This window comes from Electrophorus electricus, unplaced genomic scaffold, assembly GCF_041902795.1.
Source record: "Electrophorus electricus isolate QZ-2024a unplaced genomic scaffold, ASM4190279v1 Scaffold41, whole genome shotgun sequence".
In the NCBI taxonomy this organism is placed as follows: domain Eukaryota; kingdom Metazoa; phylum Chordata; class Actinopteri; order Gymnotiformes; family Gymnotidae; genus Electrophorus; species Electrophorus electricus.
This window is the reverse complement of record NW_027658704.1, coordinates 335,001-362,500: the sequence shown is the minus strand read 5'-3', so window position 1 is coordinate 362,500 and position 27,500 is coordinate 335,001. Positions and strand designations below refer to the sequence as shown.

The following is a 27,500-nucleotide window of genomic DNA, read 5'->3' as shown; positions in this document are numbered from 1 at the left end:
GAATCTTTTTTCAGTAAGCTTTGCATCCTGTGGGCATGACCATAACACTAAGTTGCAATTCCCAGTATATTTATAATGCAATAAATGCTTGGTAGAAAAGTGCTTTAAAGGTGTGTTTTGTATTATGCACTAACACGAAGTAATAAATGTATTTCACCTTTGAGTTATTGAAAGGACTGGCCACCGATGTTAATTAGAATCATAGCTTTTGGGTTAAGAAAATACCACAGACTTTTATTCACTCTTAAACAACAGCATCTACGCTGAATGCCCACTTTGCTCAAGACATCTGCCCTTTCACAATCCCTGTATGGAAATTAGACATGTCACCACAGAGTGCAGCATAAAATCAGGTGAGCATTTTCTGTGAATCAGTTAGTGTGAATCTACATTAGAATGAGAAAACTGAGTAATCTAAGGGATTTCGAATGAGTCAGAGTTATTGGTGCTAGACAGGGTCCAGAATTCAACAATGTTGAGAGTATACCGAGAATGGTGTGATTTTAGGAAAAACATCCACTGAAAGGGAATCTCATGGATGTTAAACAACTCATCAACAAAAAGGGTCAGAGGAAGATATCAAGAATTGTTCTAATGAACAGGTGGTGCACATGCAAGCAAACTGCAAATGAATACAATGCAAATGCTTCAACTAATGCATCCAAATGCACAACATGTTGTTCCTTAGCGTTGATAGGCTATAACAGCAGATGACCTGTTTGAGTGCCAATGCTGTCTAAAGTTTAAAAAAAGGCCTAGACTCCATTGTGCAAAAGAGTGTAAAAAGTGGATCTCTGAGCAATGAAGGAACATTGCCTAGTCAGATTAATCCAGATTCCTGTTCCACCATGCTGATGAATCGATAAACCCTTCCGGTCAGGTGTCAACAGTTTAGGCTGGTGGAGGCGAAGTAATGGTGTGGTGAAAGTTTTATTGGCACAGCTTGGGACCTCTGATACCCGTGGATGGATGTTTGGGCAGTAGAGCTTACCTAAGCATTGTAGCTGATCAAGTTCACCCTTTCATGGCATCTGTTTTGCTACAGCAGAAGGACACTTTCAGCAGGACAGTGCACCATGCCACAAGGGTCATAGTCATGAATTGGTTCCAGGAATATGACAGTGATTTTTCATTCCTTCCCTGGCATTCAAAGTCCCTAGATCTTAATCCTATAGAGCATCTTTGGGACGAGGTAGAACAGGCTATTCAGAGCATATCAGAACCTTTTATCTAATTTTCAGCAATTGCAAGAAGCTATCCTGTCTACTTGGACCAGGATTCCTACAGAAAGATTTCAACACCTATTTGGAAACTATGCTTTGACAAATTGCTGTTTTGAAGGCCAAACGAGGTCCAACACGCTACTAGATGGGTGTCGCAAATGAAGTGGCCATTCAGTGTAGGTTACAGTGGTAATGTCAGCAGATAGGTATGCCATTTCTAAAAGTCCACATCACTGTGCTCTGGTTTTGATGAATTCCTCTTGTTCTGTGAAGGTGGTGATGAACTGTCCAATTATGAAGAGCCTAAAATATAACCAAGCCACACCCAACTTCCACCAGTGGCGGGATGCACGCCAGGTTTGGGGCCTCAATTTTGGCAGCAAAGAGGATGCTACTCTATTTGCCACTGGCATGATGCATGCACTGGAGGTCCTCAGTGCCATGCCTGACATGGGTAGAGCATGCACAAACATACACAAACATGCACAAATATCACTAAGTTCAAAGTACAACATCAGTAAATTACAACTGAATAATTGTCTGCTATCTTTAGGATATTCCACACTTCCTCGGCCTGTGTCAAATGGACCATCCCAAGAGGAAGTGGACCAGCACAGAAGGTAACAACTGAGATTACGTTAGACAAACTGACTCAAATGGCTGTCAGAATAATTAAGTATTTAAAAAATCTCTTGATCTGATTGAGATTTCTTTTTTTTAAGATGACATCAAATAATTCACACAGTTATTACGTTCTTTATGTTTCCATGTCATTATGTTGCAGCGAATAGAAGGCCAATTTGCTTCGTTTCTCTCTTTTGGGCTGAAACAAGTCAGTGTTTATGTTTAAATCAAGATGATGACAATGAACCGCCAGTAAAATATTCATGGATCAATGGCTCTCTTTATTTATAGCATGATGTACAACATCTCTGGTGAAATGTTTGCTCAGTGTACTATTAATTTTACTGTACTATTAATTTTACTAAATGTACTATTAATTTATCACATTTGAGAATCCATTTGCACAAGAAAACTTGTTTATTGTTTCTGCCTTATATTTTGCATTTGTGGGTTTAAAATGATAGTTACAGCACAACTTGATGTTCCTTAACTTTAGTTATGGTTCCACTGAAAAAAAAAAGCTGCATAATGTCTCAGTAACTTTTGTAAATGACACATTTCATGTATATATATATATATATGAGTGTAAACGTGCATTAGTAAGTGCATGTAGCATTTTAATCTATGATATTACTTCTGAAGATTGGAACAGCAGAGACTGGAGCAACAGGAAAGGGAACAGCAGGAGAGAGAACGTCAAGAGAGGGAGCGGCAGGAGAGAGAACGACTGGCTGCTTCAAGTCAGTGCAAAACCATCATAAAAATCTACACCGTAACACAAATCACCCAGTAATTCCCCCATTATTTCACCACTCATTCGTAAGCTCCTATTCCAAAAAAATACCTAGTACCTATTCATTGTAGGCATGTTCCATCTTCAGTTATAAAACTGGTCTAGGGTTAGGATTAAGGTTTGACACATAAGGTTACACATCTTCCCCTGTCCTAAGGTCCTAAATGGCAGCAAAAAGACAACAGCTCCAGCATATTTGGGATTTATTATTTAATGCAAGAATTGTAAGGATCTTAATTTTAGTTACATTTCATTTTAATGGTGGAATATGGTTAAAATGTTAAATAAAGTTCCATGTGGAAGATAGGGCTTTCAGACTTTGGTTTAAAAATTTTTTTTTTAAATATTGTAGCATCTAGATGGAATACCAGGAACTGACAGAATCTGCCCATTGCACTGGCACAGCTCTTAGCCTTGGACAACCCCCCCTCTGCCCACAAAGCTTTGTTAAACGTATGTTTCTGCTTTACAGTAATGGCTCCACCTGCTCCACCTCTGGCCTCTGGAGGTCCCCCAGCACCTCCAGTGCCCCCACCTCCTCCTGGGCCTCCTCCCTGTGGGCCCCCTCCACCTCCAGGCCCCCCTCCATGTGGAGGGGGAGCCCCTCCACCTGCACCTCCACTTCCCACTTCTGTAAGTGGATGTGGTGATGGAGAAGGACTAGGAGGAGGTGGTCTTGCTGCTGCACTGGCAGGAGCCAAGCTCCGCAAAGTACCCAAGGTGAGAGAGAGAGTGAAAACATGAGAGAGACACACAATTAAATTAATTAAATAAGATTTATGTGCCTTAGTCTGGATTAATTTAAGGATATAGTCTGGAATAACCTAACTCTGCCTCCAAGGGGAACCTATATATAGTCTTTCTACATAACACAGTCGCGCCATCTTATTAACAATAAAGCATATACCCTATGGTTTTGTGTTACTAATAGGATATATATAAGGTAGGACCTATCTTGTCTGATCTGACTGTAGAGTCTTGCTCTCTGCTGCCCTCAGACAGATGATGGTGGTGGTGCACCTACTGTTCCAGCTCCTGCATCCACTTCCAAGCAAGATGTCAGTCGCAGCAGTGCTTCCATGCCCACTGGGGGAGGAGATCTAATGGGGGAGATGAGTGCAATACTAGCAAGACGGTGAGTAATAGAGACACAATCGCTCATGCCTTATGTCTAGGACATCCATGATTTATGACTGTATGGTGTATTGTAAACTTCAGTGCTCAAATATATGCTTATCACACTGATTCATTTTTCTTTTATATAGATTTTCAATTTCCAAAAGCCCCAGTTAGTAAATCAGATACTGAGAACTCTTATACAAAGAATATACAATTTGAACATACAAATACTGCTGTGAGCTAAATTGTAGCTGTATTGTAGTTCTGAACATTGTTGTTCATTTCGTTGGTAGTTTTTGTGTGCTTTACTCACTTTTTCTATGCATGTGCAATGACGTGTGCCTGTGTGTCCAGGAGGAAAGCTGCAGACAAAGGGGAGAAAGCCCTTCCAGTCCCAAAGACAGAAGAGCCTAGTAATGTGAGAGTACTTCTGCTTTGTGTTTTATATTGGGTACATTGGCAGCTCTGATTAATGACAGTAGGCTTTACTTGTAAGTGGTTATAGAAAGTTACTTCATTTTAAAATTGGTCTCCCTAAAATGTTCTTTAATGCAGTAACATTCAAAAGAGTTTCAACAGAAGTAGCAGAGCTAAAATTTAAAGCTGGCATATATTTCCTTTGGTGAAGATGGAAATACTTAGTTCAGTTTTTTATTGTATACCTAAGGTGTGTTACGACCCAGTCTAGGCAACAGATTGTAACAGCAATGACAGAACATGAGCACTGGGGTAGTGTGAATAATGGCATGATTTAATCATAGAGGGTATGGGCTTCAGGAGTTGATGAGATCAAAAAAGAATCAAACAATGACTTAGAAATAAAAATATACACTACATACCAGATCCAATAGAAAACAGTAATTATAAACAGTATAACAGCCAAGATTGAAACAATTTGCATGTTGTGTATGCAAATCACAACACAAATTCTTAAGAAATCTAAAGCCAAAATGAAATAGAACATAGCAAGAGGAATGTCTCCCTTTTCATTCCAATCCAGGCAGGTCTTATACATTGGGAACAGGTAACGCAGCAAATCAGGATAAAGGTCACAGTTAATAAGGATGGCCTACACCTGACACATCATGAACAGGAATGGGAGGCAGTCCAGGCAGGAGGTTTGTCAAAACCTGGAACATAGAAAAACACAATTAAAACTGACCCAGCCAGGGTCATAACACCGCCACCCATGAGAGAACACTAGGGCAAACCTGAATGTGACAAACAGTGTGCTACTATATTACTATATTATTATATTTTATGTACAGTCTAAATTAAACTGATAGATTAACGACCAGTACATGAGCTGACGGTTAGTGTTGCCCATTCTCTGGAGGAATACAAGAAGCTTATGATCAGTGTACACAGTGGCGGGCAAAGCATTAGATCCTATATACACTTTGAAATAATGTACAGCTAATAACAAAACAGGACTCTTTATCGATAGTACTATAATGAAGTGGATGGTTGAATTTTGCAGAATAATAAGCAACAGCATGATTGATGCCCATTGCATAGCAACATTGCCCCAGATCCAGTGTCCCTAATATCTACCTCAAGTTTAAACGACTTTTCAAAATCAGGAGCAGACAGAACAGGTAACGAACGTATCAAATACTGACTGATAGGCAGGGGACTAAATGAAATGAGAGGACTTGCACAAGAGGTTTGTAAGGGGAAGCACGACATCCGAAAAGTTACGATACAAACTTTTGTAATATCCCCTAGAAATCAACCTAAGCACTCTTCTGGGCTTTGGAGCAGGGAAAGCAACAATGGATTCAATAGATAGCGCCTTGACATCAACAAGATGAACAGTTCCATGTCCATACTCTTTACCTAGATAAGATATTGTCATGAACAAACGCAAAACATTTTGCAAGATTCAGAGGTGTTGTGTTCTTGAAATCGAAGGAATACCTCACCAAATGTGTGCTTTTCTGAATTGGGCAAATGAGCAGAGGGAAGACGCTCACTACGCAAAGTCAAACCATCAACATCAGGGGAATAATCAGATAAAGGGACACCTTCAGAAGCTATGACTAAGGAAAGTACAGGCAAACAAACATCACTAAAATCAGAGACATCATGTGAAACATAGCACTTGAACATGTTAATGTGACAAGCACGTGACGTTTTCTGATGATCAAGTGTTTATAACATAGTCCGTGTCACTTAGTTGTGATTTGACACAGTAGGTACAAATTTAGCATAAAGGGCAGAACCAGGAAAAGGTAACCTTATATCATTCCTGGAAGGAGTGCTAAACTGACTTTATATCAAAGTGGGACTTCATACACTGTTGCAATGTGTGTGCTAGAGTGCACATGGAGTGTAGATGCAATTGGAAGCTACTGACATAATCTAACACATTAGTTGGGGAGGATGGAGAAGAGTCAGAGGACAGCAAATGTTCTTGTCACATCTTTACAGTCACCTTTAGCAATAGCACGTCATCTAAACAGAATCGACCCAGCCAGGGTCATAACGTCATAACAGGTGTATCGTTTAACATGATGTCAGGAGGCCACATTCAACAAACGTTAATTCTAAAATAAAATATTTTTTTAATAATAATTATTAAAGAAAAATGTAGTGACACAACAAATAAATAAAAGTGTTGGGGGGGGGGGAGGGGTATCAGTAGGACAGGGGAGCAGGTGAGGGTGGGGGAATCTATTTTAATAGAGTAATGACCCTCACATTCAATTTTGCCTTTCTTCTGTCTGGATTCAGGATGATTCTGACTCTCAAGGTCAAAGTGGTAAGTTTATAAGTTTAATAAACTCTGTGTTGAACTTTAAGCCTATGTCCTTTTTGTCTATCTTATTTTCTCATGGTTTGGTCCTTTTTTTTCCCCCAACAGACACAGTGAGGAGACCCTGGGAGAAATCATCTGGCATTCCCAGGTAAGACTGTCTCTCCTAACATGTCTGTGTGCTCTGTTCTGACATCTTGCTACACTATATTGCCAAAATCAACCATCCAAATAAATGAATTCAGGTATTCCAATCACTTCCACTACTTTTATGGTTAAGAGGTCTTAATGTGGTAAATCAGTTTTAATGGAGTCTAGCTTGGTTCTCTGTTCTGGTAACTGCCTTCAGTCTTGAGGCTTTTGATTAACCTATTAACCTCTTTTAGTCAGGAATGGAGTATGTGGGGTTTATATATGTGTATATATCTAGTATATATCCAAACAGGAATAATTCTTTGACCAGAGGTCTGGATTCTCCCTCCTTCACTTCCATGCCTTCCAGGTACTGCCCAAACACACACACACATGTGCATGCACGCACAGACACACATGCACACACCCTCAAACTTAAACATAGCTGCTATGTAGCTTAAGCCCATTATTAACTTTTTTCCCTTTGAGCCTCGATTTTCTGGCTAACACAACTTTTATTAGTTAGATTTGCCTACTTATTATGAGTACAACTGTGTCCTTTTGTTGTAATGGACAACAAATAATACTAGCATGTCAGATCATGGTGGTATCTGATGGGTGGTGGTGGTGGTGGTTGGTGATGTGAAATTTTGTAGTTTATTTATTTATTTATTTATTTATTTATTTATTTAGTCTTTAGGAAGTTGATGTTGCAGAAATTTAGCTGTTGGCTTTGTTATTTCAAAATGCCATCTGTCACAGTTCTCAGATGTCATATTGGCATTGGCGCACACAGACGTCATATTGGCATTAACAGAACAGAGTTTCATGCCACAGGAAATGTGCTGTAGGGATGAAAAAGTTCCCTTGAAAAAGGCACTAAACTCCAAATTACTCCAGGTGTTTTAATCAATAGGTGTCCTTGTTAAAATAAAGGTTGTTTGACTGTATGTCTTTTTGTTCTGTTTTTTTTTTAATGGTGGCTTGACATTGTTTTACGGTTACTTTTGCTTACCATTTCTTGTGTTTTACTTTTTCTTTATTTACCTCACATCTGTGTCTTTTTACTTTACTCACTGGTTTGTTCCTTCTTTCAGACTGAAAGCTGCAGGTTCATCAAATGAGGTTGAGAGTGGAGAAGAATCTGAGATGGAGAGAATCAAACAAGTGAGAAAATATTCAGTGTTGCTCAAGAAGATTGAACTTTACTGAAAAAATTGAATTAACTCTATCCTCTCCTTTGTTAACTATGTAACTTTGTTAACTTTGTGCGTGCTTTCTCTAGGAACTGTTGGAAGAGGTTAGGAAAGAGCTGCAGAAAGTCAAGGATGAAATCATTGAAGGTAAAAGCTTAGTCCAAATGAACTTATTTCTATGTGAGGTGAATTCTTATGGCATCGCAAAGCTGGGAAAAAGCTGGTTTCCTACAGAATATATCCAAGTACAGTACAGTAGGTTAGAATTAAACATACCAATGAACTAGAATACTGTATGAATACAGGGATGAATGCTGATACCTAGAAGTGCAAAATACATAAGGTCCATCTTTAAACAATGATAAGTGCTATAAACAATAAGTGCTAGAGTTTGTTAAACAACATAAACAGTGCCCTACAATAAGTACTAAATTAGTCAGTCAATAAGGGAGCAGTGTCAGTTGTCCTTTAGAGTATTTCCCTATGCACTGTAAGAATCAATTATCAGCAAACAAAGGCTATGCCTTCTACAACTAAAGTGAAAATGTAAGTGTTAGGCTTTCAGTAACCTTTCAGGTGACTGCCATGTAAGATCTCTGTTATGGTTATAAAACTGCATATCTTTTCTCTCCTCAGCATTTATTCAAGAGTTACAGAAGAGAGGCTCTACATAATCCTATGGCAGTGAAGGGGACAAACTCTCTCTTTAGTAACCCAGGGATATATACACACACAGACACAATTATAAAATATGCAGGGACTCTATCTGTGAATGAGCACCACTCAGCTCAAAATTATTTCAGTCACAATCCTTATTATCTTACTGTGTGGTATGGACTCTTTTCTTATAACCTTTATGGTCATCCCAGCTTTTCATCCTCATGGCTTACAAATAATTCCATCTATCCCCCACTGAGAGCAGTTCACGCCAACTTCTCTTGTGTTAAGAAATCATGTATATTCATCATTCAAGTTACTGTAATATGCTGATGTGTGACGTTCTGCCTATATTCTGTTCAGGCCATTGGTTATGACCCCATCAGAGCGTAGCAGCAAGAAAGACGAGCAGAATAGTCCCTGGTTTCTTGTGTGGAGCTTGAGTTGCTTATCCACAGCTCTTAATTTCCACTCTATGCACGCCATGTAACAGCCACACAGAGCATTTTCTGATCAAGTAGGCACACTCTGGAGTTCTCTTTCACCTGTTAAGGACACTAGTGATTAAATGGATTGCATCACTCATTATAAAGAGGAAATATTAAATCAGTAAATGTGAGATTGCATGAGATTACCTCTAGACCCATGACTCTACTCTTTATGCTATATTGTGCTCGTTCCTATGCAGTGTCCTTTTAATTATATCTATCATTTAGAATTTGAATTAAATAGATAAACTAGAAATACTACAATGTCCATGCCAAACTGCCTTGACTATATATACAGCACACACTGAAAAATATTTTTGAACATTTTAAAACATTTCTATTTTCTATGATGATTGGTAAAAGGGTTTTGTGATTTGTTATATTTTCTTTAGAGAGATTGGGTTTCCTGTTTAGCTTTTTATAGAATATAAGATTTTTACTCTGAAATCTGAAATATAAACAAATGCATTAGACACTGGATTAGATATCCCTTTATTGTCAAATACAGCTATTGCTGCATCTACTGCAATTCTGTCTCGTGTGATTCCTGTCTGTACCTCTAAAACATGTCTTAAAGCCAGCATGTCAACTCTTCTACTTTTGTGTGCAAGGTTACCCCCACCCTTTCAATGTTCGATGTTTTGAAATGCCTTTGTGATTTACATTTCTTTTTTAAATTAGGAACACAGGATACAATTGTCTGTGAGTGTATGTAATGATGTTCCTCTTTTCATCTTTTTAGTCACAAACACTAAAAGCTCCTCTCTTTCTTATCCTAAATTAGTAAAGCCTAGAACACATATAATATTTGTTATTGTAAGTAAGAGAAGGAATTTTCTCATGCTGAGAAAATGTTAGATATTTCTTTTCATTATATAGTAGACAACTAGGGAACATTGCATGATGTCACTTGTATTTCTCTGATGACTGGAGGGTATCCATTTCCTTTACTCTAGTGTTTGGCTTAATGCTGGCTAGGAGCTGACAAGGTTATAATATTGGTATAAGGATCATCTTTGCTGGTATAAGGATCATCTTTTACATTTTCATAACAAAAAACAGTGTGACTACAGTGAGCAACAGCATCTAATAAAACTCAATGCAGAAATCATAGGAACACCAGGGGCTCTAACTTCAACACAGAATATTGAGCATAAGGATACAGTGGTGTTTCAGAAACCTCTCTGTTGAAGGACCAAGATAAAAAAAAAAAATAAATAAAAATAAAATTAGACCTGCAGCTTTTGTAGCTTCAGGTGTTTTAGTAGGCTAGCCACACTGACCTACAACAATAAGCAGACAATTCCCACCCCTGCCATCACCTCTCAAAAATAAACAATACTGTAGCATCTGTGGTGAAGAAGGACCAGGGAACAGCATTTCTCTCTTATAACAAGCACAACAATAATGGAAATAATTGGTTAATGGAAGGGAAAGGGTGGGGAATTAACTAGGAGAGAAACTTGACATGCAGACCGTAGACATTTCTAAACATATTTATTAATTAACAAAGGACGCATCAAAACTATATGAAATACACCAAGTCCAACTATTTAACAACATATTTTAAATGTTAAACTTAACTAAATTATGCAGAGTTGCATAGCATTTTAGTTCTTCTTTGCTACTTTCCACTACCTGAACATGATCAAGGTGTATGAGCGCACGTCACTGATCTGTGACTTTTCCAGTTGAAGTTTTGGCTTGCAGAGAAGGCAAAAAGGAAAATTGAGTTTATTCGAATTATTAGGCTAAATCACTCCTTGCACCTGATTTAAAGAAAAAATGGCTTGTAATCACACTATTTACAGCACATTGAAATTTAGCTGCAAACATAATTTTTATAGATTTGTGCCTGCATTAGTAAATCAAGAGATGAGTCTTTGTATATTAAAACTAAAGTGAACTCTCCTGTTCATTGCTATACCTTTCAAACAAAGTCCTAACTGTGATATTGTATACTGTACCCATCTTTCACTGTCATGCTTGTACTTTTTACTTTTGGAAAAAGCCCCAGAAATGGTTGATTTTAGCTTTTTTTTTTATATATATATATATATTTTATTTTTTTTTTTGAAACTACACCAAGTTTTACTATGTGATGGTAATCTAGCATATTTCACAGGTTGGTGTATATGCAAATGTATGGAGGAAAGTAAGGAAAGACTGGGTGATTAGGAGAGGATGAGCTGTGAATGGGCTCAAATGTTCAAAAATGGAAACAGTAATTAATGTAATTAATAGAATCCCCCCCACCCCCCACCCCCGCAATCATTGTCCAATTTTTCCCTATAGATATCATAATATGCTAGTTAAACATCACCCAACCTTAGTGAAAATGGCAAGCTGGGTGAAGAACATCCAGTTGAAACACTCTTCTAGGCCATTACTATGTGGATGGAGCAGAGTGATACAAGTCTTTCAGATGCCCAGCCAGTTGTAGACCACAGATATGACTGCCAACTCATAGTTGCATCCCTGGTTGCTGTGGAGTTCTTCAGGCACTCCAAAAAGGCAGAAGGACTCCACAACTAGTCAATTTGCAAACATAGCCAATCTTTATTCTGGGAACACGTGCGTTGGGTCGCTTAGTGACTCTAAGGCCACAAGGATGTCCACAGCAACCCTCCATAGGCACATTAGAGTGGAAGTACTATAGTGAGGTATGCAACTGTAGTAATTGTGCATTGGTCGCAGCAGTGCACATGTTGCACAGACATGGAGCTACATCTAAGATAGTAGAACTCCAACTACCACTTCAGCATCTTGCTTATGCCAAAGTGCCCCACGCCAGCATGCCCATGAACCACACACAGCACAGTCCTCAAGCTGGCAGTAGCACTGACCAGCTTCTATACACACTGCAGAGGCACCGGTTCCACATATGCTATTGCAGCCCATCATGCATCTGGAGGCTGTCCCTGCCTGCGTGAAGGTCCGAGTGCAATTGTGTACATCCATCTCTGTTTTCATCCCCCTCAAAGTCATCTGTGCACCTAGGATAACGCTGTATCCTCCTTGGTGCAGCAGAACTCCTTGCTACTCACAGCATCAAGGCCAGTGTCACTCAGGGGCAACAACACCAGCAGCAGCACTCTGCTGCCTAGGCTCTGTCCTTGAGTCCTGTAATGGCATTCTTAGGTGGCAGACAGGCAGCAATACAAGGCCTCTGTTTTACCATGCAGGTGTCCAGGCATGGTGTCAGATAGTGAAGTGATACTTCTGCAGTGCCATGACCCACCTCATGACCTGGCCCACAAGATCTTTGCCAAAAGATGACCATAAGCCAAATTGGTGAGGTGTAGTCAGTATGCAGGACAAAGGGGATGCCCTAGAGCTAAGGGCAGAAATGGCACAGCCCTGCCACAACAGCCAACAGCAAGTGCCGGCTATAGTAGGCAATGACCCTTTTAGCCTTATCCTGCACCTGTGAAAGTACTTCATTGATGCACTTGTCACTGGTGTCTGTGTCCATGATGCCTGCCCTGGAAAACACCGGTACAAGTGTATGTGATAGCAAATGCATTCAGCTCCCTCATCCCAGTGTAACAGAGCACTTTGCTGGGAGCTGGTATAGCGGTAGTATGAAGCTAAAACCAGGAAGCTCCACAGCTCACCGACATACGGCAGCATGAAAATACACCGTGCTTTGTAACAGTGTTGAGCTATTTATAGGCCATACAGAAGCCCAAGCTATTATTCTTTACCAGGACGATCAGCACTGTTTAGGGGCTGATTGACAGCGTGATGACTCCTGCCACGGTGGTCTCTCTCAGTTTCTATTCTGCATCCTCTTTGTCAACAGAAATCGTGGGAATGGATCCAAACTGGTGACGGATTACCATTTGATCCCTGTATGTTCATTCGCTGTGGCCATGATGATGCTTTAACAGCAGAGAAGCATCCCAATTTGTTTTACGAAATGTCAAGTTGTATCGCGTTTGCTATCTAGGCATGGTGTCACAAAATACAAGTGAACATTTTCCAACTCTGTAATTTCATTAAGTAATAAAATGCCTGTTTTACACAATAAAATGAAACGTATATACGTTTTGTTGTCTAAAACAAGCATTTTATTACTACTTAATTAAATGAATGAAGCAAGGACAGCGTGTGAAGAACTCACTTTACCAAGATAAAACAAATCTATTCCTCCTATGGTAATACATTTTAAAAAATGTCCCCACATTACAACTCTAGTTAATTAAATTAAATTGGTGTATGATTTAGGACCCAACAAGACTAAATCATACACCAAACCCAAATATTTAACAACACATTTAAAATCTGCAGAAACACATAACATTCAGGGAGTCCTCACCATGCTCCTCTCTATTTATACATTTACTGTGGAAGTTCTGAAAGGTTTGGCGGAGATGATTTTAGCATTAGGTGCGAAACGAACTGTAGGCTAGGTGAGAGAGGTTATAGCTTACAGTCCCTAATTTGACTGCTAGTTAAAATTCGTCGCGTTTTCCCAGATCCTAAAAGACTTTTAAAAGAAAATTGTTTTTTTTAGTATTTAACAACAGTGGGGATAACTGTAGCCCAGCTTTAAATGGGATAAGAACAATATGAACATGTTTTAAATGTAAATATTACGTTAGTATGCAACGTATTTTAGATAGATTCAAGCCTTTTATGTTGGGTATTTTTATTGTTTATTTTACGGGCCTTGGGCAAACGTCATTTCCTGTTTGTGCTCATGTTGAATAGCTTGCTAGTTGTTCTGGGTGGAAGAAGGCCTGGTTGAATGCCCTAGGATCCACAACCGTGAATTGTAAGTAGGTGAGTTAATCAACAAGAAGTAGTGGAAACACATTTCCCAAACCGAAACAACAATTCTAATGCGATTAGCTTTATTTAATGCCTTTGAAATAACGAAGTTTCATTACTCGATATGTCACATTGCTAGGTTAAGTATCCAACACCGCTTAGCGACACATGCCGATTAGAGGACCCAGCAAGTGTTATTAGTAGCTCTGCTAAACAGGCTCAGCGGGCGTTCGCTTGTTATTTTTGGGAAGCTGGGTGTTCATTGGCAGAACTCAGTAGCATACATCAGTTGGAAGTCATGAAGCTTTGCCGCATTGAACTGTGATTTTGAGCGTGTGTGGTAACTGAAATAAATCTTTTTTTGATTATCAAGCTGAATGAGGCGAGGTAAGGGCGCTCTTGACGCAGAATTCGTAATAAGTGGTAAGTAACTTACTAGCTAGCAAGCTAGCTAGCTAACTTTGTTAGTGTTTTTGTATTTATACCTGTCAGCTTGATGTAAAGCCAACTAAGACTGGTATTAGCAGTAACTAATTAAATATTAAATGTTCACGGCATTCATTCAGGTGAAAGTAAGCAAATTTTAGCTTAACGTTTAGATAGCTAAACTAGATAACTTGGTTAGCCTAGCTACTCGTTTCTTGCTCGCTAGCAAGAATAACTTGGTTAGCTTAGAGGCGTTAGCTAGTTCCTACAGGTATTATGATGGCTAACGTTAGCTAGGTTGTCTTACTTGAATGGTTAATCTTATCAAAAATAGTTGAGTACTCTTGTTTTATACCTTGTAGCTAACGCTATCTACTGCATTCAAACGGCTTACGGTATATTGCTGTTAGTTTACTGGCACATTACATTGGCATAGATAACTATATATATTACTTTAGTTAGCCACTATGATCAGGGTTAGATGCACTGTGCATCCTGTGGTCCGGCTCAAATAACTGTACACAGTGTTTCAGTGTCTCCACCGATACTTAAGAACATACTGGTATTTTAGATTGTATTACTTTTAAATATACTGCGACAAAACCATCCATTATGTACTGTCAGTATTTCTGCAATAAATGTAAATAATTCTGCTTTTATTGTGAAGTTACTTCTGAGTCAACTCGCTAGTCATTAAAAAGATGTTTGTGACCACATCTCGAGACCAGTCTAATATTTTCACATTGGAATTAAATGTGGCAGGTTAAAATAATAAACTCACCATCTTTAAAATATAGAAGTTGTTACTCAGAATTCTCAATTTGTATTTTTTATTATTGCTATATTTATAGCCATTTCCTGTAGTTTATCTGACTTTTTTTTCTTCCACAATCACCCTTGATATCTAATATTTTATATGCTAATAATTTATTATGGGTTATACCTGACTACTATGTAACTCACCAATGTATGCCTTTAAATACATTAGAATCACCAGTTTGAATGAGTTAAAAACAGCTTAGGTTTAGCAAACATCATCTGGGGAAACCTGTGGACATTAAAAGGTGTAACACTTTAAATACCACAGAGTTGGGACCTACCAGTAATATCAGGATATATGTGGTATTTATTATATATATATATATATATATATATATATATATATATATATATATATATATATATATATATATATATACCTACTGTATATGAGCCACATGTTACTTGCTATTAATTTGTTGTATTGACAAGCACCCCCCTTAATTGAAAAACCTGATGTAGACTTGGAATATATATAATTTATTTAAACTAAGATAGTGAATGTGGTAATGTCATAGTTGTCTCAGTTGTAAGACAAGCAGTCAGTGAAGTATTTAATTTCTTGCAGCCTTATTTTCACAGTATTTCACATAACTTTCAAATGCATATTAGATTACCTAATATTGGTAATATTGTATGTTGGTAGTTGACATGCAATGCATACATTGTTATATTAAGTGACACATTTGCTGGGATTGTCTTTTAACATTTGTGTAAGGTACAAGTAACCAAGCAATTACAAATTCTCAGCAAGCTTACAATTTTCTTACAATTTTGCATTCATGACAGAGTGAACAACTCTGAATAATTTTTGTCAGCTCTTGTTTGTCACTCTCCTTAGGCCTTCACAGGTGGGTGTGGAACTGTGAGTGAGCTGGAGCAGGCAACAGATAAACAGGACATGGTTTATGGATAGTTGTATGTCAGAAGGAGGGAGGGACTGAGTGACCTACAGATAAACAGGCAAAAGAGTTAAGACTTTGTTCCTAAATTCTGTAGTTTGTTGTATTGGGCAGTTGTAATATTGCATATGGTTAGATATGTGGCAACGAAGCATAGGGAGGAGATCTGGTTGGGCTCTCCATCAGAACTCTGTGAAGAATTGCACATCAGGGTACATTAGTAGCAGAGGTCATTGAAACTGTCAATAATAAAATTGTCTGTGAAATTTAATGCTTATGGTAGTTTTTTTTTTTTTTTTTTCCCTCATAAGTTACCATGTAGGATTGTTGTGGGGTTTTTTTTGGCAAGTGGATAACTGAATGTGGGAATAACTGAAACTGCCAGTGACTTACTAAGGTATATTATTTGTTGTCATAAGCTCAGTTGTATGTGTAGAATTTGATGTAGGTGTAGAGTATCCAGTGCTGCACATTTTTCACTATATTTAGTCTAAGTTTTATAGTGGAATGTAGTAATAGTATGGCAGGAGAATTGATAGAAAAGTGTGGTGCTTCTTTCATATCTTTTGATGTGCAAGGTATCAGTTATGCTGTCAGCTGCTTCATTATCTAGTGCTGTTCCATAATAACATGAACAGCCGCCAGATGAAGGAAATTACTGATGTGGCATTTCAAATCAGGAAGAACTGTTGACAAAGGCACCTCTTTTTAAATGTAGGTTCAACTGGCCTCCCTGGTGAATAAGGCCATACGCAGCCCCACTGACATGATCAGTGCATGCTTAGTGCCACCAGTTCCATATGGGCTTTATGCATTATGCCAAGAGCAAACACAACTGTGCTGCCCCACAGTGCCAGTCACTTCCTGAACCCATTAAATGCATATTGGCCTCCCTAGCGACTAAGGCTTTACCCAGCCCCACCAGCACTGTTAATGCATGCTTAGTGCTGCCAATTACACATGGATTTTATCAAATGCATAATCAAGCATTCCCCAACACAACATCCATACTGGCCTCCCCTAGTTACTAATGTCACACCAAGCCCCACTGGAATGGCTAATGCATGCTCAGTACCACTGATTCTATCTGGATACAACAACAAGCTCACCTACCCAGTCCTCCTTATACGGGGCAGGGGTAGCTTGGTGGTTAAGGTACTCGACTTGTAATAGGTACGTTGCCAGCTCAAGTTCCATCACTGCCAACTTGCCCCTGAGCAAGGCCCTTAACCCTCAATTGCTTATAATTGTCAAAATTGTGAGTCGCTTTGGATAAAGGAGTCATAAAATGTAAATGTAAAGGACAAAGTTTTGAACTGCAGGCCTCTCTTGCCTCATCTAAGGTCCGTGTTCATCACTCAACCATGAGAAAAACACTGGACAAGAATTGCATAGGGGAAACCAGGGTTTAGGAACAGGTTCTTGTAGACAGAAAAATCTACAGGAAGGCCTTTTGACCAACATAGTCCTTGTTATATTTGGTGAAATCCTAACACTGCTCATCTAAGTAAGAACCTCATATCAGCTGTTAAGTATCTTGGTGGTACAGTGATGGTTTGGGGATGCTTTCCTGCATTATGACTTGGACACGTTGCTATAACTGAGTGGGCTGTGAATTCTCTTTTGCGTCAGAGTTATTGTTCGAGGATGACATCAGTGATTTCAGTTCATCTCTCTGACTAGATTACTGTCTTCTTTTACTGTGCTTCAACCCAACTGCACTTCAGCTTCAGCTCAAAGTCTACACCTAACCATATTGAAATGTTGTGGCAGGACCTAAAGTGCACAGTTGATGCTCATGAGTTTATGAAATTGAATGCCATAGAGCTAAATTAATGATTGTTGTTGTTTGTTTTCTTCAGGCACTGTGCAGTACTGGTTGTGATTGCCCATTTGACCCTTGTGTTTGGAGACCTCACCCCTCCCCCATCCTCCCTGCCACCCTGCCCTGAGCCCCACATACCCCACACACCCCTGCCCATCATGAATGAGGTTAGCGTTGTCAGAGAGGGCTGGCTCCACAAGAGAGGTGAGGATCAACTAATTCGACTCGGACTTGCTCAAAAACTGTAGAATAAGCATCATTCTAACAATTTCAGATCAGGTAGATCAAATTAATACTGGTTCTCAGATTTTCTTTAATCACTATGCATAATGCTTTCATATGCTGCTGTTGCATTGCTCTGTTTAATCAGTCCTTTTCTTACACCATTTTTTTGTAATCTCTGCCTTTCTTGTCTCTGCCTTCCTGTCCTCAGGTGAATACATCAAGACTTGGAGGCCTCGTTACTTTATCCTGAAGAGTGATGGCTCCTTCATTGGCTACAAGGAAAAGCCTGAGATGTCTGATCCTAATTTGCCCCCTCTCAATAATTTCTCTGTAGCAGGTTAGTCACCAGTCTTTGAGGTTGTATGTGGTATTTAGCAGGGGCATCACTAGGGCTTTTCTTTTCAATTGGGTTCAAGCCCCCAGTGGTCTGAGCCTAGCCACAAAATGCTTTTTCTTCTAGACAGCCAGAGTAGAGCGTAATTTTAATGAAGATTACAATTTTATCAGTTGTTAAATTAAGCCAGTTATGCACAACACTATCTTAAAAAGATAAAAAGCTTTTGTCTTTGAGTTTCTGCTTGAAAATGCTTTACATAAGGGCAGTAGAGAAGGAGTCCTCAATCATACTACCAAGACATACTACCAAGTTTCAGAGTGAAGAGAGCTAGCATTATATCATTATACCAATACGTTTATCTAGTTAGCTAAAAGCTGCAAGTGGACAGCATCTTAGTTTACATGACTGAATACGTGAAGCTGATGCATTCACTAACAGTATAAAGACATTTTAACTAAGTTACTCTTGTATAACTTGCTTGCTTCTTTCAATAACCTAAAATGTGTAAAATCTCCACCTCAACCTCCTTTTTTATGCATGTGTCAGTGTCTTATCTTCTGCCTTTGTGCTTACTGAGGAGAGATTCTATGGGGATGGGCCTGGACATGGTGGATACTGCATCTTAACTTGACTGTTGTGCGAACGCATACTGTTTTAATGCACCTTAGATTGGGGGGTGGGGGGGGGGACATTTATTTCTAACATCAAAATAATTGAGGATTAGGTGCCAAAGGCCCATGCGTATTGACACCCCTGGTATTTAGTTGTGTGCATGTTTGTTAGAAATGGTGTGAATGCAAATTTGGGACAGACTACTATGAGTAACCTCCCACACACAGTTGTTTAGAGTATAAAGACATTGTTATGGCAGCTGTAATAAATTGTTTCCTTGTCACTCGGTGGTTGTGCCGTTGTGGTATATTCCCTCTTCCAGAATGCCAGCTGATGAAGACTGAGAGACCTCGGCCAAATACCTTTGTCATTCGATGTTTGCAGTGGACCACAGTCATAGAACGCACTTTCCATGTGGACAGCAATGCTGAAAGGTGAGCAAAGAAGGGTTAGGGGTTAACTTTGTACAAAACTCCTATTAACACATACTATAACAAAGTGACCAAGCTGTTTGCATCACAGACATTTGATAGGTTTGAATCAAAAAGGTGAAGGGTGGATGTTGAATTTCCTGGGCTGATGCTATATTAATAAATCAAAATACTTTTTTGCATTTGCAGAAACTTGAAACATTTTAAAGAAAAATTATTTATGAAGTTCAGTGAGCATGCTTTTACAAACGTGATCTCGGAACAACAGCACGAAAAATCACTTGCCTCGTTGGGGCAGTTCATGTTGGGGTGGGTGGCGCAATGTGTTAACGACATAACTGGCGCCAAACTCAATTCTCTTGACTGTTTTACCCCTCATAATGCAAAAATATTTTTAAAAATAGTCTAATCCATTTGCACATCCAGTCAAAATAAATCAATATTATCTGTTGACAAACTGTCAGAGTGAGGTGTACAGGAAAATGGCCAAGCATGAATATGAAGCAAAACTAGTCCGCAGCTTAATTCCCTCATGGGTTGATTTTGACCCCTCTGTACCTGATGTGTTCTGCTAAGTTTGTGGGGAATATCCTAACAAGGCAGATAAAAGTGGCACTCGCTTGCCTGAACTACAAATTTTATAAATAACTCTACATTATTCACATTGTGTATAGCAGGTAAAAAAGCTGGTATCACGTCTGGACCATTAGACATGTGCAAATGACACATGAACAATGCAGCCAATTCCAAGTTGACCAAGTTGGTCGCAACAGCATTTCGTAGGGTTAAAAGACAAACCTTTGAAATCTTAGTTATTTACAACAAAAAGAAAATAAGTGAAATATTGTGACCATGCTTACTTATTTTAAGAATATATCACCTTTAACTAAATAAATTAGCTTTTGTGTATTAGCTTTACAATACAAAGGTTTTTTGGGGGGGCAAGTTGGACCCTGTAAGTGGTTAATTTTTCATAGCCTTGAGACACGTAAATCAGACATGATGATTATCAAGTGCACATTACATTGGACTGGAAAGGTCCCAGGAGGAACATACCTGAAAAGCTAAAAAGTTACCAACATCAATCTGATGTTGCTTGATGATGAGTAAACATCATCAAGCCTCCCTTGACATTAAAAGGGTTGGTCATCAAGATCCATAAATTGCATGTTTTTGTCTGTCATGACTAGCTTTTGCACTGTCCTTAACACATATTCTGCTGTTTACAAATGCCTGTTGTCCTTATGTTTTCTTGCTTATTTTAGCTGCCTCATATTCTTTGCACAGATCACTAGATGAGTTTTCACTAAGAAAATGTGCAAGGTGCTTATGTAACTAGGAGTATGCCTATGTGCTGTCATGCATAGGTTAGATGGTTTCAGATCGACTAGAAATTGGTAAAGGAAACTGACTCTGAGAATGTGGAACGTCACGCCTTTGGCATGGAAAGGGCCTGAGAAGGTAGGGCAGGTCCCTCCTAGTGACTCCATTGTCCTGCATGGAGAATTCAGTGCCCATATTGGGAATAACAGAAATACATGGAGGTGTGTGACTGGGAGGAATGGCATACCTGTTCTGAACCTGAGTGTGGAAAATGTTATTAGATGTTATTACACACTTCATTAGAAAACAGTTATGCTCATAACGGTACATGGTACCATAGTGCCTTGCGTATGAGGTCAGTGATCAATTTTGTGGTCTTATCAGATGACTAAAAGTCCTGTTTGTTTTGGACACTCAAGTGAAGAGATGGGCAGAGCTGTCAACTAATCACCATTTGGTAGTGAGCTGGAAGAATCAAAAATATGATTTGGCCAGATAGGCCTGGTTGGCCCTGGAGAGCCTTCTAGGTGGCTTTTTGAGACATACTTTCATCTTCCACTAGGTTCAAATCCTCAGTCGTCGATACAGTGGTAAGAAGCTCTGGCCAGAAGGTTATAGAGGCCTGCCATGATGGTAAACCTAGAACATGCTGGTGGACACCAGCAGTAAAGGAAACTGTCAAGTTGAAGGAGGCTTTCTGAGTATTGCTGAGACAAAAGCTTGATTTGGAAGGAGTTTGGAGTCTATTGGGCCCAAATATGTTCTTGAAAATGTCTCAGAAGGGGAAGGCATCACCCAAGCTGTCCTGAGCGATGAGGAGGTGCAGACCTCTACTAAGGATCTTGTTGAGCAGTGGATGGAACACTGAGGAAGTACTCATCTTGGTGGACATGCAGTTATATCAGAAAGTAGTGCCTGAAACTGGCCGTGATTTCAAATTTCATTTTTGTGGATGCAGCCCTCATGGTAGTTAAAAAGTTGCATGGTGACAGGCAGCAGGAGTAGATAAGATTTGATCTGAGAAATTAAAGGTACGGGACAGTGTTAGGCTTGTGCAGTTAGCGCTCTTCAGCATGGAAAATGGTTAAGATGCCCTTGGACTGGCAAACTGGAGTGATGATCCATGAATTTAAAAATGAGTGTGTCCATTTTATAAGGGAATTACACTCCTTATCCTTCCAGGAACAGTCTATGCTGTGATATTGAAGAGGAGAATCTATAGTTGAACCTAGGACACAGGAGAAGCTATGCCGCTTCACCTTGGGTCGTGGAACAGTGGACCAGCTCTTTTCTCATGGGAGTAAGCCAACCCAGTCTACATGCGTTTTATAGACTTGGAAAAGGTGGACGTTCAGCATACGCTTTTGAGCGCTGATGCAGGATTACAAAGTATATATGGGTTGCTGCTTCAGGCAGTCTCTGTTTAATACAGCAAGAGCTGTGTCTAACGGAGTATATACCAGAAAATTCTGCTTACGTAATCACTCTGCTCCCAACTCCACTCCATTGTATTTCCCACCCCTCTCCCTTTAGAAGTGCTTCTGTTTTAAAGTATTTTTAACAATGAGTTCTTCGCTTAACATATTAGGATAAACAGCTCTTTAAGAAAGGTGACATGTTTTATTGAACTGAAAGAAAACCAGCAGCAGCCTGCAATTTTTTTTTCTTCATCTAAAATGATTTTAACCATAAAAACAATATTGGTAAGCATACTGTTCATTGTGCAGGGACATGTACCTGTAGATGGAAAATGTCATGTTTTCCGGACATGTCTTTCTACGTTCCACAATGAATCCTTTCTGATGGTAATAACCTTACAGTACTTCTATTCACTATTAAGAATTTTAATTAGGGACTTGTTTTCATGGTCTCTGTGAAAATACCTAGAGAACTCCAAGCTTGTAAAAATGAATGGTGCAATTTCATTGTCATCCAGTCACGTGTTGCACTGGAGTGGTACTAGAGCAATCTTGGAGCGAAAGAAAACACCAGTGTTGTTTTCCCACTCATTGCTTTGGTTGAAATTGCATCACTCTGCACCACTCACGTTCTCTGGTGTCCAAATTTTTGCTGTCATTCACAGTGAGTGTTGAGTTTGTCAAGATTGCATCTGGTCTCCACTCTTGTTTCTGGTTGTGAAGGCACAGCTGAGGTGGAGTGGTGTCCAATAAGGAGGGCTAGAGGTGTTATTTGTAGGTGATGGCCTCTTGGGTGCCTCAGAGGTGGACTTGAGACAAGCACTTGAATACTTTGTGATTGAATGTGAACTGGCTAGGATGAAAATCAGCATCTCTAAATATGAAGTCATGGTGCTCTCCCAGAAATAGAATCACCCTTCAGGTGAGAGGAGAAATCTGCACTTTGTGGAGGAGTTTATGCATCTCTGGATTTTGTTCACGACTGATAGAAAAAGGGAGAGAAAAATGGATTGGTTTGGCTGCAGCAGACTTGCGGTTTCTGAATTGGTCTTTGGTGGTGAAGCAGGAGGTTGGTCCTGGGATGGCTCATCAGGTGAGCTACACGAGTAACACAGAACTCGTTGTTGCAAGGGACAGAAAAACCTGGGCTGATCATCTCAGCCTTCTACCACCTAGAAGCTAACCAGGAAAACCAGAAAGATGATTAGATTAGTGATGTTTAAAAGCCCTTATTATTTCCTAATTTTTGTACCCAAGCTGAACATTTCTTGCAAACTGCAATTCTGTTCTCTTCTGAAACTTAAACTCCATATAGCATACATTTTCAATTCAGCATCTTGGTGTAAATATGCATGAATCGTTATGCCAATATATAATGTATTCATATTACTAATGCTCTTTTACAAACATCAACAACCCATCTTTAATCAATGTTTGCAACAAATTCCCCAAGTTATCATATATTAATGGTTATTATCAGTGCTATTTAAGGGGACATTACAGTAATGGTATATGTGATAACAAGCCAATATGATGTTTGTTTACTACTAGTGCAACATGGAACTGGTGGCTGACAAGTTTTCAGATTTTGCTGCATTTTTGTTATGAGAGAGGCCTATCAAGTTGTTGAATAACCATGTTGGCCGCTAGTATTCAAGTAACGTTAGCTATATTTAATAGGTCAACCTGGGTTAACATTTTTAGACCAACTGATCCAGGATATACAGTTCTCAATGGCTCTTGACCTAGGACTCGGTGCAAGAGAGCCGTTTTGTCTAGGCATAAGCAGGACTGGGATGATGGTAGTAATTTGCATTTCTTTTTAAAGCATTTCTCTTATGCTGTGCTCGATATGGCCTAATAGAACCTTGATATTCTCTCAGGGAAGAGTGGATCCGTACTATTCAGGCTGTGGCCAATGGCCTGAAGTCTCGTGAAGAGGAGGAACCAATGGACATCAACTTTGGTTCCCCTGGTGACAATAGCCTGGAGGGCATGGAGGCATCTATAGCCAAAACTCGTACCAAAGTGGTCAGTGTCCTAATTCTAAGGCATTGAAAGAACAAAACAGAATAAAAAGAGCTTTCATGAGAAAGGCCTCCCTCATTTGTAATTTAGTAAAGAGGGTGCATGTTGGCCTATTTTACTCTCTAGTAGATTTTTATCAGGGTTATTGACCTGAGCATACATACGATTCAAATATTGTTTATACCTTCCCACTACTGTAAATCACATTGGTGTTCAAAATTCAAGCAGTCTCTTTTTACATTTACAGCGTTTAGCTGATGCTTTTTTATCCAATGCAACTCACAATTATGACTGAGTACAACTTGAGCAATTGAGGGTTAAGGGCCTTGCTCAGGGATCCAACAGTGGCAGCATGGCAGTGGTGGGGCTTGAACCATCAACTTTCCAATTACAAATCAAGTACTTTAACTACTGAGCTACCAGACTGAATAACATAATTATCAAAAATAACTACTGATAATTATTTTCTAGCCTTTTATTAACTCAACTGCCCATTTCTGGAAGAACAGCATTTTTTCAGCAAAATGTTTGTTTTGTCTTTAGACAATGAGTGACTTTGACTACTTGAAGCTATTAGGAAAAGGCACGTTCGGAAAGGTGATTCTTGTGAGAGAAAAAGCCACTGGTATGCATTATGCCATGAAGATCTTGCGTAAAGAGGTCATCATTGCTAAGGTTGGTGGTGCAAATAAATGTCTTATAGAAGTGTTCTGCAGTGTAATGCAGTTTCTTATGAATTTGTATGTGCTATAGGATGAAGTAGCACACACAGTCACGGAAAGCAGAGTGCTACAGAACACAAGGCATCCCTTTCTCACGGTGGGAATGATTTCTTACAGTCTGTTTAGATTGCATGGAAATGATATTTCATAGTTTGACTGAGTCTTTCTCTATCTCTGACCACAGACACTAAAATATGCCTTCCAGACACATGACCGCCTATGTTTTGTGATGGAGTATGCAAATGGTGGCGAGGTATTTAACCTTGACCTTTCTTTAATACACAGTGAATACCTGTGAAGATTCCAACTTTCTTTTTTTTTTTTTTCTCATCTCCCATCAGCTGTTCTTTCACTTGTCACGAGAACGTGTATTTACAGAGGAAAGAGCACGATTCTATGGAGCTGAGATTGTTTCTGCATTGAAATACCTGCACTCTCGAGATGTTGTCTATAGGGACCTCAAGGTAGACTAATTTTAGTGTTGTGTTCAGAAAGTAATGTTTGTTTTTTTTTAATTGGCCCCAGGCCAACCACTTAAGCCATTTGCAGCATGCTGGAAGGATTCAATAAGTGTTGCAGTCTTCAATTGTACTTAATATTTAGATTCTATTTTAAAAATAGTATTCTTAATTGTATGTTTTTGTATTTGATGGCTTTTTAAATTTTTTGTTTTTTCAGCTGGAAAATCTAATGCTGGACAAAGATGGTCATATTAAAATCACAGACTTTGGCCTGTGCAAGGAGGGCATCACCAATGATGCTACAATGAAGACCTTTTGTGGCACCCCTGAGTACCTGGCTCCTGAGGTGGGACTCAAATAGTTTGAGAATCCTTAAATTCTTCTCCTCCCAGACTAGGGTTTTCAGTGCATCAATATCACTGTTGGTACTTTAGCACTTGTCAGTACTAAGTGTTTTGAAATAAAGTAGTTAATAGTACATGCAGAGAGAATTTTTCATACAAAGCACCCCAAATGGGTATAAACTGATGAGATGTATTTTATAATCCTTGTTTTTGTAGGCTACAGCAGAGAACACCACACCTCCAAAATTGGGGTGAAATGTTATTGAAATGTATCATGTCCTGGTGGCAGTGATGTGAAATAGGCTATGTAGACGTATCTAAATTGTCTAAATTCGTGGTGCTTACGCAAAATACTTTTGAAATTGAATTTCTAGTAAACATCTTGGATTTCTTATAACGAGTCTAACTTGCAGTCCTTGAAATCTTTAAAGCCAGCTGTATATCAGTTTTCTTATTAGCTATAGGTCTATTTGTAACATCTCAAAGTAACCTTATCCAGCAAATAAATCTTTAGTAGTCTGTACTGTTGCAAAAATTGCATTAGCAAGCAAGCCAGCTAATATATCAGAGGAGGCTGATTTATCATCTCTCCTTTCCTTATCTGATAGACAAAAAACATTGGGTCATGTACAATACTTGGTGACAAACTAAATCATACTTTCAACATTACTTTAAATTCTAAATCTAAAGCAGTAATGTCTCAACAAAGTAATGTCGTCAAAGTCAGCATTGTTATGCATCATTCTGCTGCTTCAAATAGTTAGCTAGCTAGTGTTTGTGAAGAACATCAAATGGTAGCAGCATTAAGAAATGCATCAGAGTTTAGTAAATTTGGCATAATATAATTTGTACAGTTGGTCACTTTGTTGTTACTGCAAACCACTAACAGAATACATTTACTGGACAAGCGATCTGCCACAGTATACATGACTGCTTTTACTTTTTGGGATGCCCCATCCCTTAGCTAAAATGTTGATTTTGGTTAAACAAACTTCCTTATGTTTGTGATCTCAAAACAAAATTTATGTCAATAATGATAGGCTGTTAGAACTAAGCTTTTGACATTTTTATTCAATATGTTTATCACCCTAAAAAATAAATGTGATACAAATATAGTGCAGTTAGTGGCTTGCATGTCCATGTCCATGTCCATTTCCTACCACAAAGCATTGTTTGCATTACCAGTGCTGCTGAAAGCTTTGGAAATGAGGAGAAAGGGTGGAACTGGCCAGGTGTGCAAAAGTGAACAAGAACTTTTAATATCCTCCAAAGCTGAGGACATTGTTGGCAGTTAACACCACCTCAGCTATAAGGAAGTGGTTTGGATATCTGAACAGCAATGAATCACAGATTAAGACAGTCTGCAAAATGTCATTGGTCGATAACCAGGGATCCATGCAAAACAAAACAAACATTTGCTTCACCTAAAAATGTAAAATCCCAGCAACCACTCAGTATTTTCATCTGTCCACAGGTTTTAGCTAGTGGTGCTGTACCAAAGGTTTGAGATAAATGACTCCCATTGGGTTGCAGCAGACCACATAAACAGATCACTGGTTCAACATTTAACAACTAACCAGACAATGAGGGTGCTCAGCATTATAAAATTGTATATTATGATAAGTATTGATATTGATCAATATGGGAAAAATTGTGATCATATTTTGCCATATTACCTAGCTCTACACTCAAATACTAAGTCTATCTGCTGGTTGGTTATAGGTCACTGCTCCAAGGATTTAAGGAAGTTGTTTTTTTTTCCCCAAATAAACCCAGCTTTGGCTTAATGTACTGTAAATGTGGTGAAGCATCACCCCAGTGCTTTGAAACATGCTCACTCACCCCTGTGATTCTGGCAGCC

General features: G+C 39.0%; 2 protein-coding genes across 9 annotated transcripts in view; both read left to right on the top strand.

Annotated features, from left to right (window-relative positions):
- Positions 1-9,519, top strand: part of vaspb (vasodilator stimulated phosphoprotein b) — a 59,746-nt gene extending 50,227 nt beyond the window's left edge. For 2 of the 3 annotated variants that reach the window (XM_035525729.2, XM_081709409.1), the window contains exons 3-14: positions 1,497-1,677; positions 1,777-1,843; positions 2,490-2,587; positions 3,113-3,360; positions 3,639-3,775; positions 4,114-4,177; positions 6,496-6,523; positions 6,626-6,668; positions 6,963-7,019; positions 7,747-7,816; positions 7,935-7,992; positions 8,482-9,519. In XM_035525729.2, the coding sequence (XP_035381622.1) occupies positions 1,497-1,677; positions 1,777-1,843; positions 2,490-2,587; positions 3,113-3,360; positions 3,639-3,775; positions 4,114-4,177; positions 6,496-6,523; positions 6,626-6,668; positions 6,963-7,019; positions 7,747-7,816; positions 7,935-7,992; positions 8,482-8,519 (1,089 nt within the window). In that variant the 3' untranslated portion in view covers positions 8,520-9,519. The remainder of the gene's footprint in view (positions 1-1,496; positions 1,678-1,776; positions 1,844-2,489; positions 2,588-3,112; positions 3,361-3,638; positions 3,776-4,113; positions 4,178-6,495; positions 6,524-6,625; positions 6,669-6,962; positions 7,020-7,746; positions 7,817-7,934; positions 7,993-8,481) is intronic. The other variant, XM_081709410.1, reaches the window with a different exon arrangement.
- A 4,170-nt stretch (positions 9,520-13,689) lies between these two features.
- LOC145655952 (RAC-beta serine/threonine-protein kinase) overlaps positions 13,690-27,500 on the top strand; it is a 24,347-nt gene continuing 10,536 nt past the window's right edge. Inside the window, exons 1-11 of one of the 6 annotated variants that reach the window (XM_081709412.1) lie at positions 13,690-13,778; positions 14,140-14,189; positions 17,776-17,942; positions 18,172-18,300; positions 19,235-19,346; positions 23,968-24,115; positions 24,656-24,787; positions 24,866-24,931; positions 25,019-25,087; positions 25,176-25,298; positions 25,513-25,641. In XM_081709412.1, coding sequence (XP_081565538.1) covers positions 17,897-17,942; positions 18,172-18,300; positions 19,235-19,346; positions 23,968-24,115; positions 24,656-24,787; positions 24,866-24,931; positions 25,019-25,087; positions 25,176-25,298; positions 25,513-25,641 — 954 coding nt within the window. In that variant the 5' untranslated portion in view covers positions 13,690-13,778; positions 14,140-14,189; positions 17,776-17,896. Of the gene's footprint in view, positions 13,779-14,139; positions 14,190-17,775; positions 17,943-17,998; positions 18,018-18,171; positions 18,301-19,234; positions 19,347-23,967; positions 24,116-24,655; positions 24,788-24,865; positions 24,932-25,018; positions 25,088-25,175; positions 25,299-25,512; positions 25,642-27,500 lie in introns of those variants that run through there. The other 5 variants (XM_081709413.1, XM_081709414.1, XM_081709415.1 and 2 more) reach the window with 5 other exon arrangements.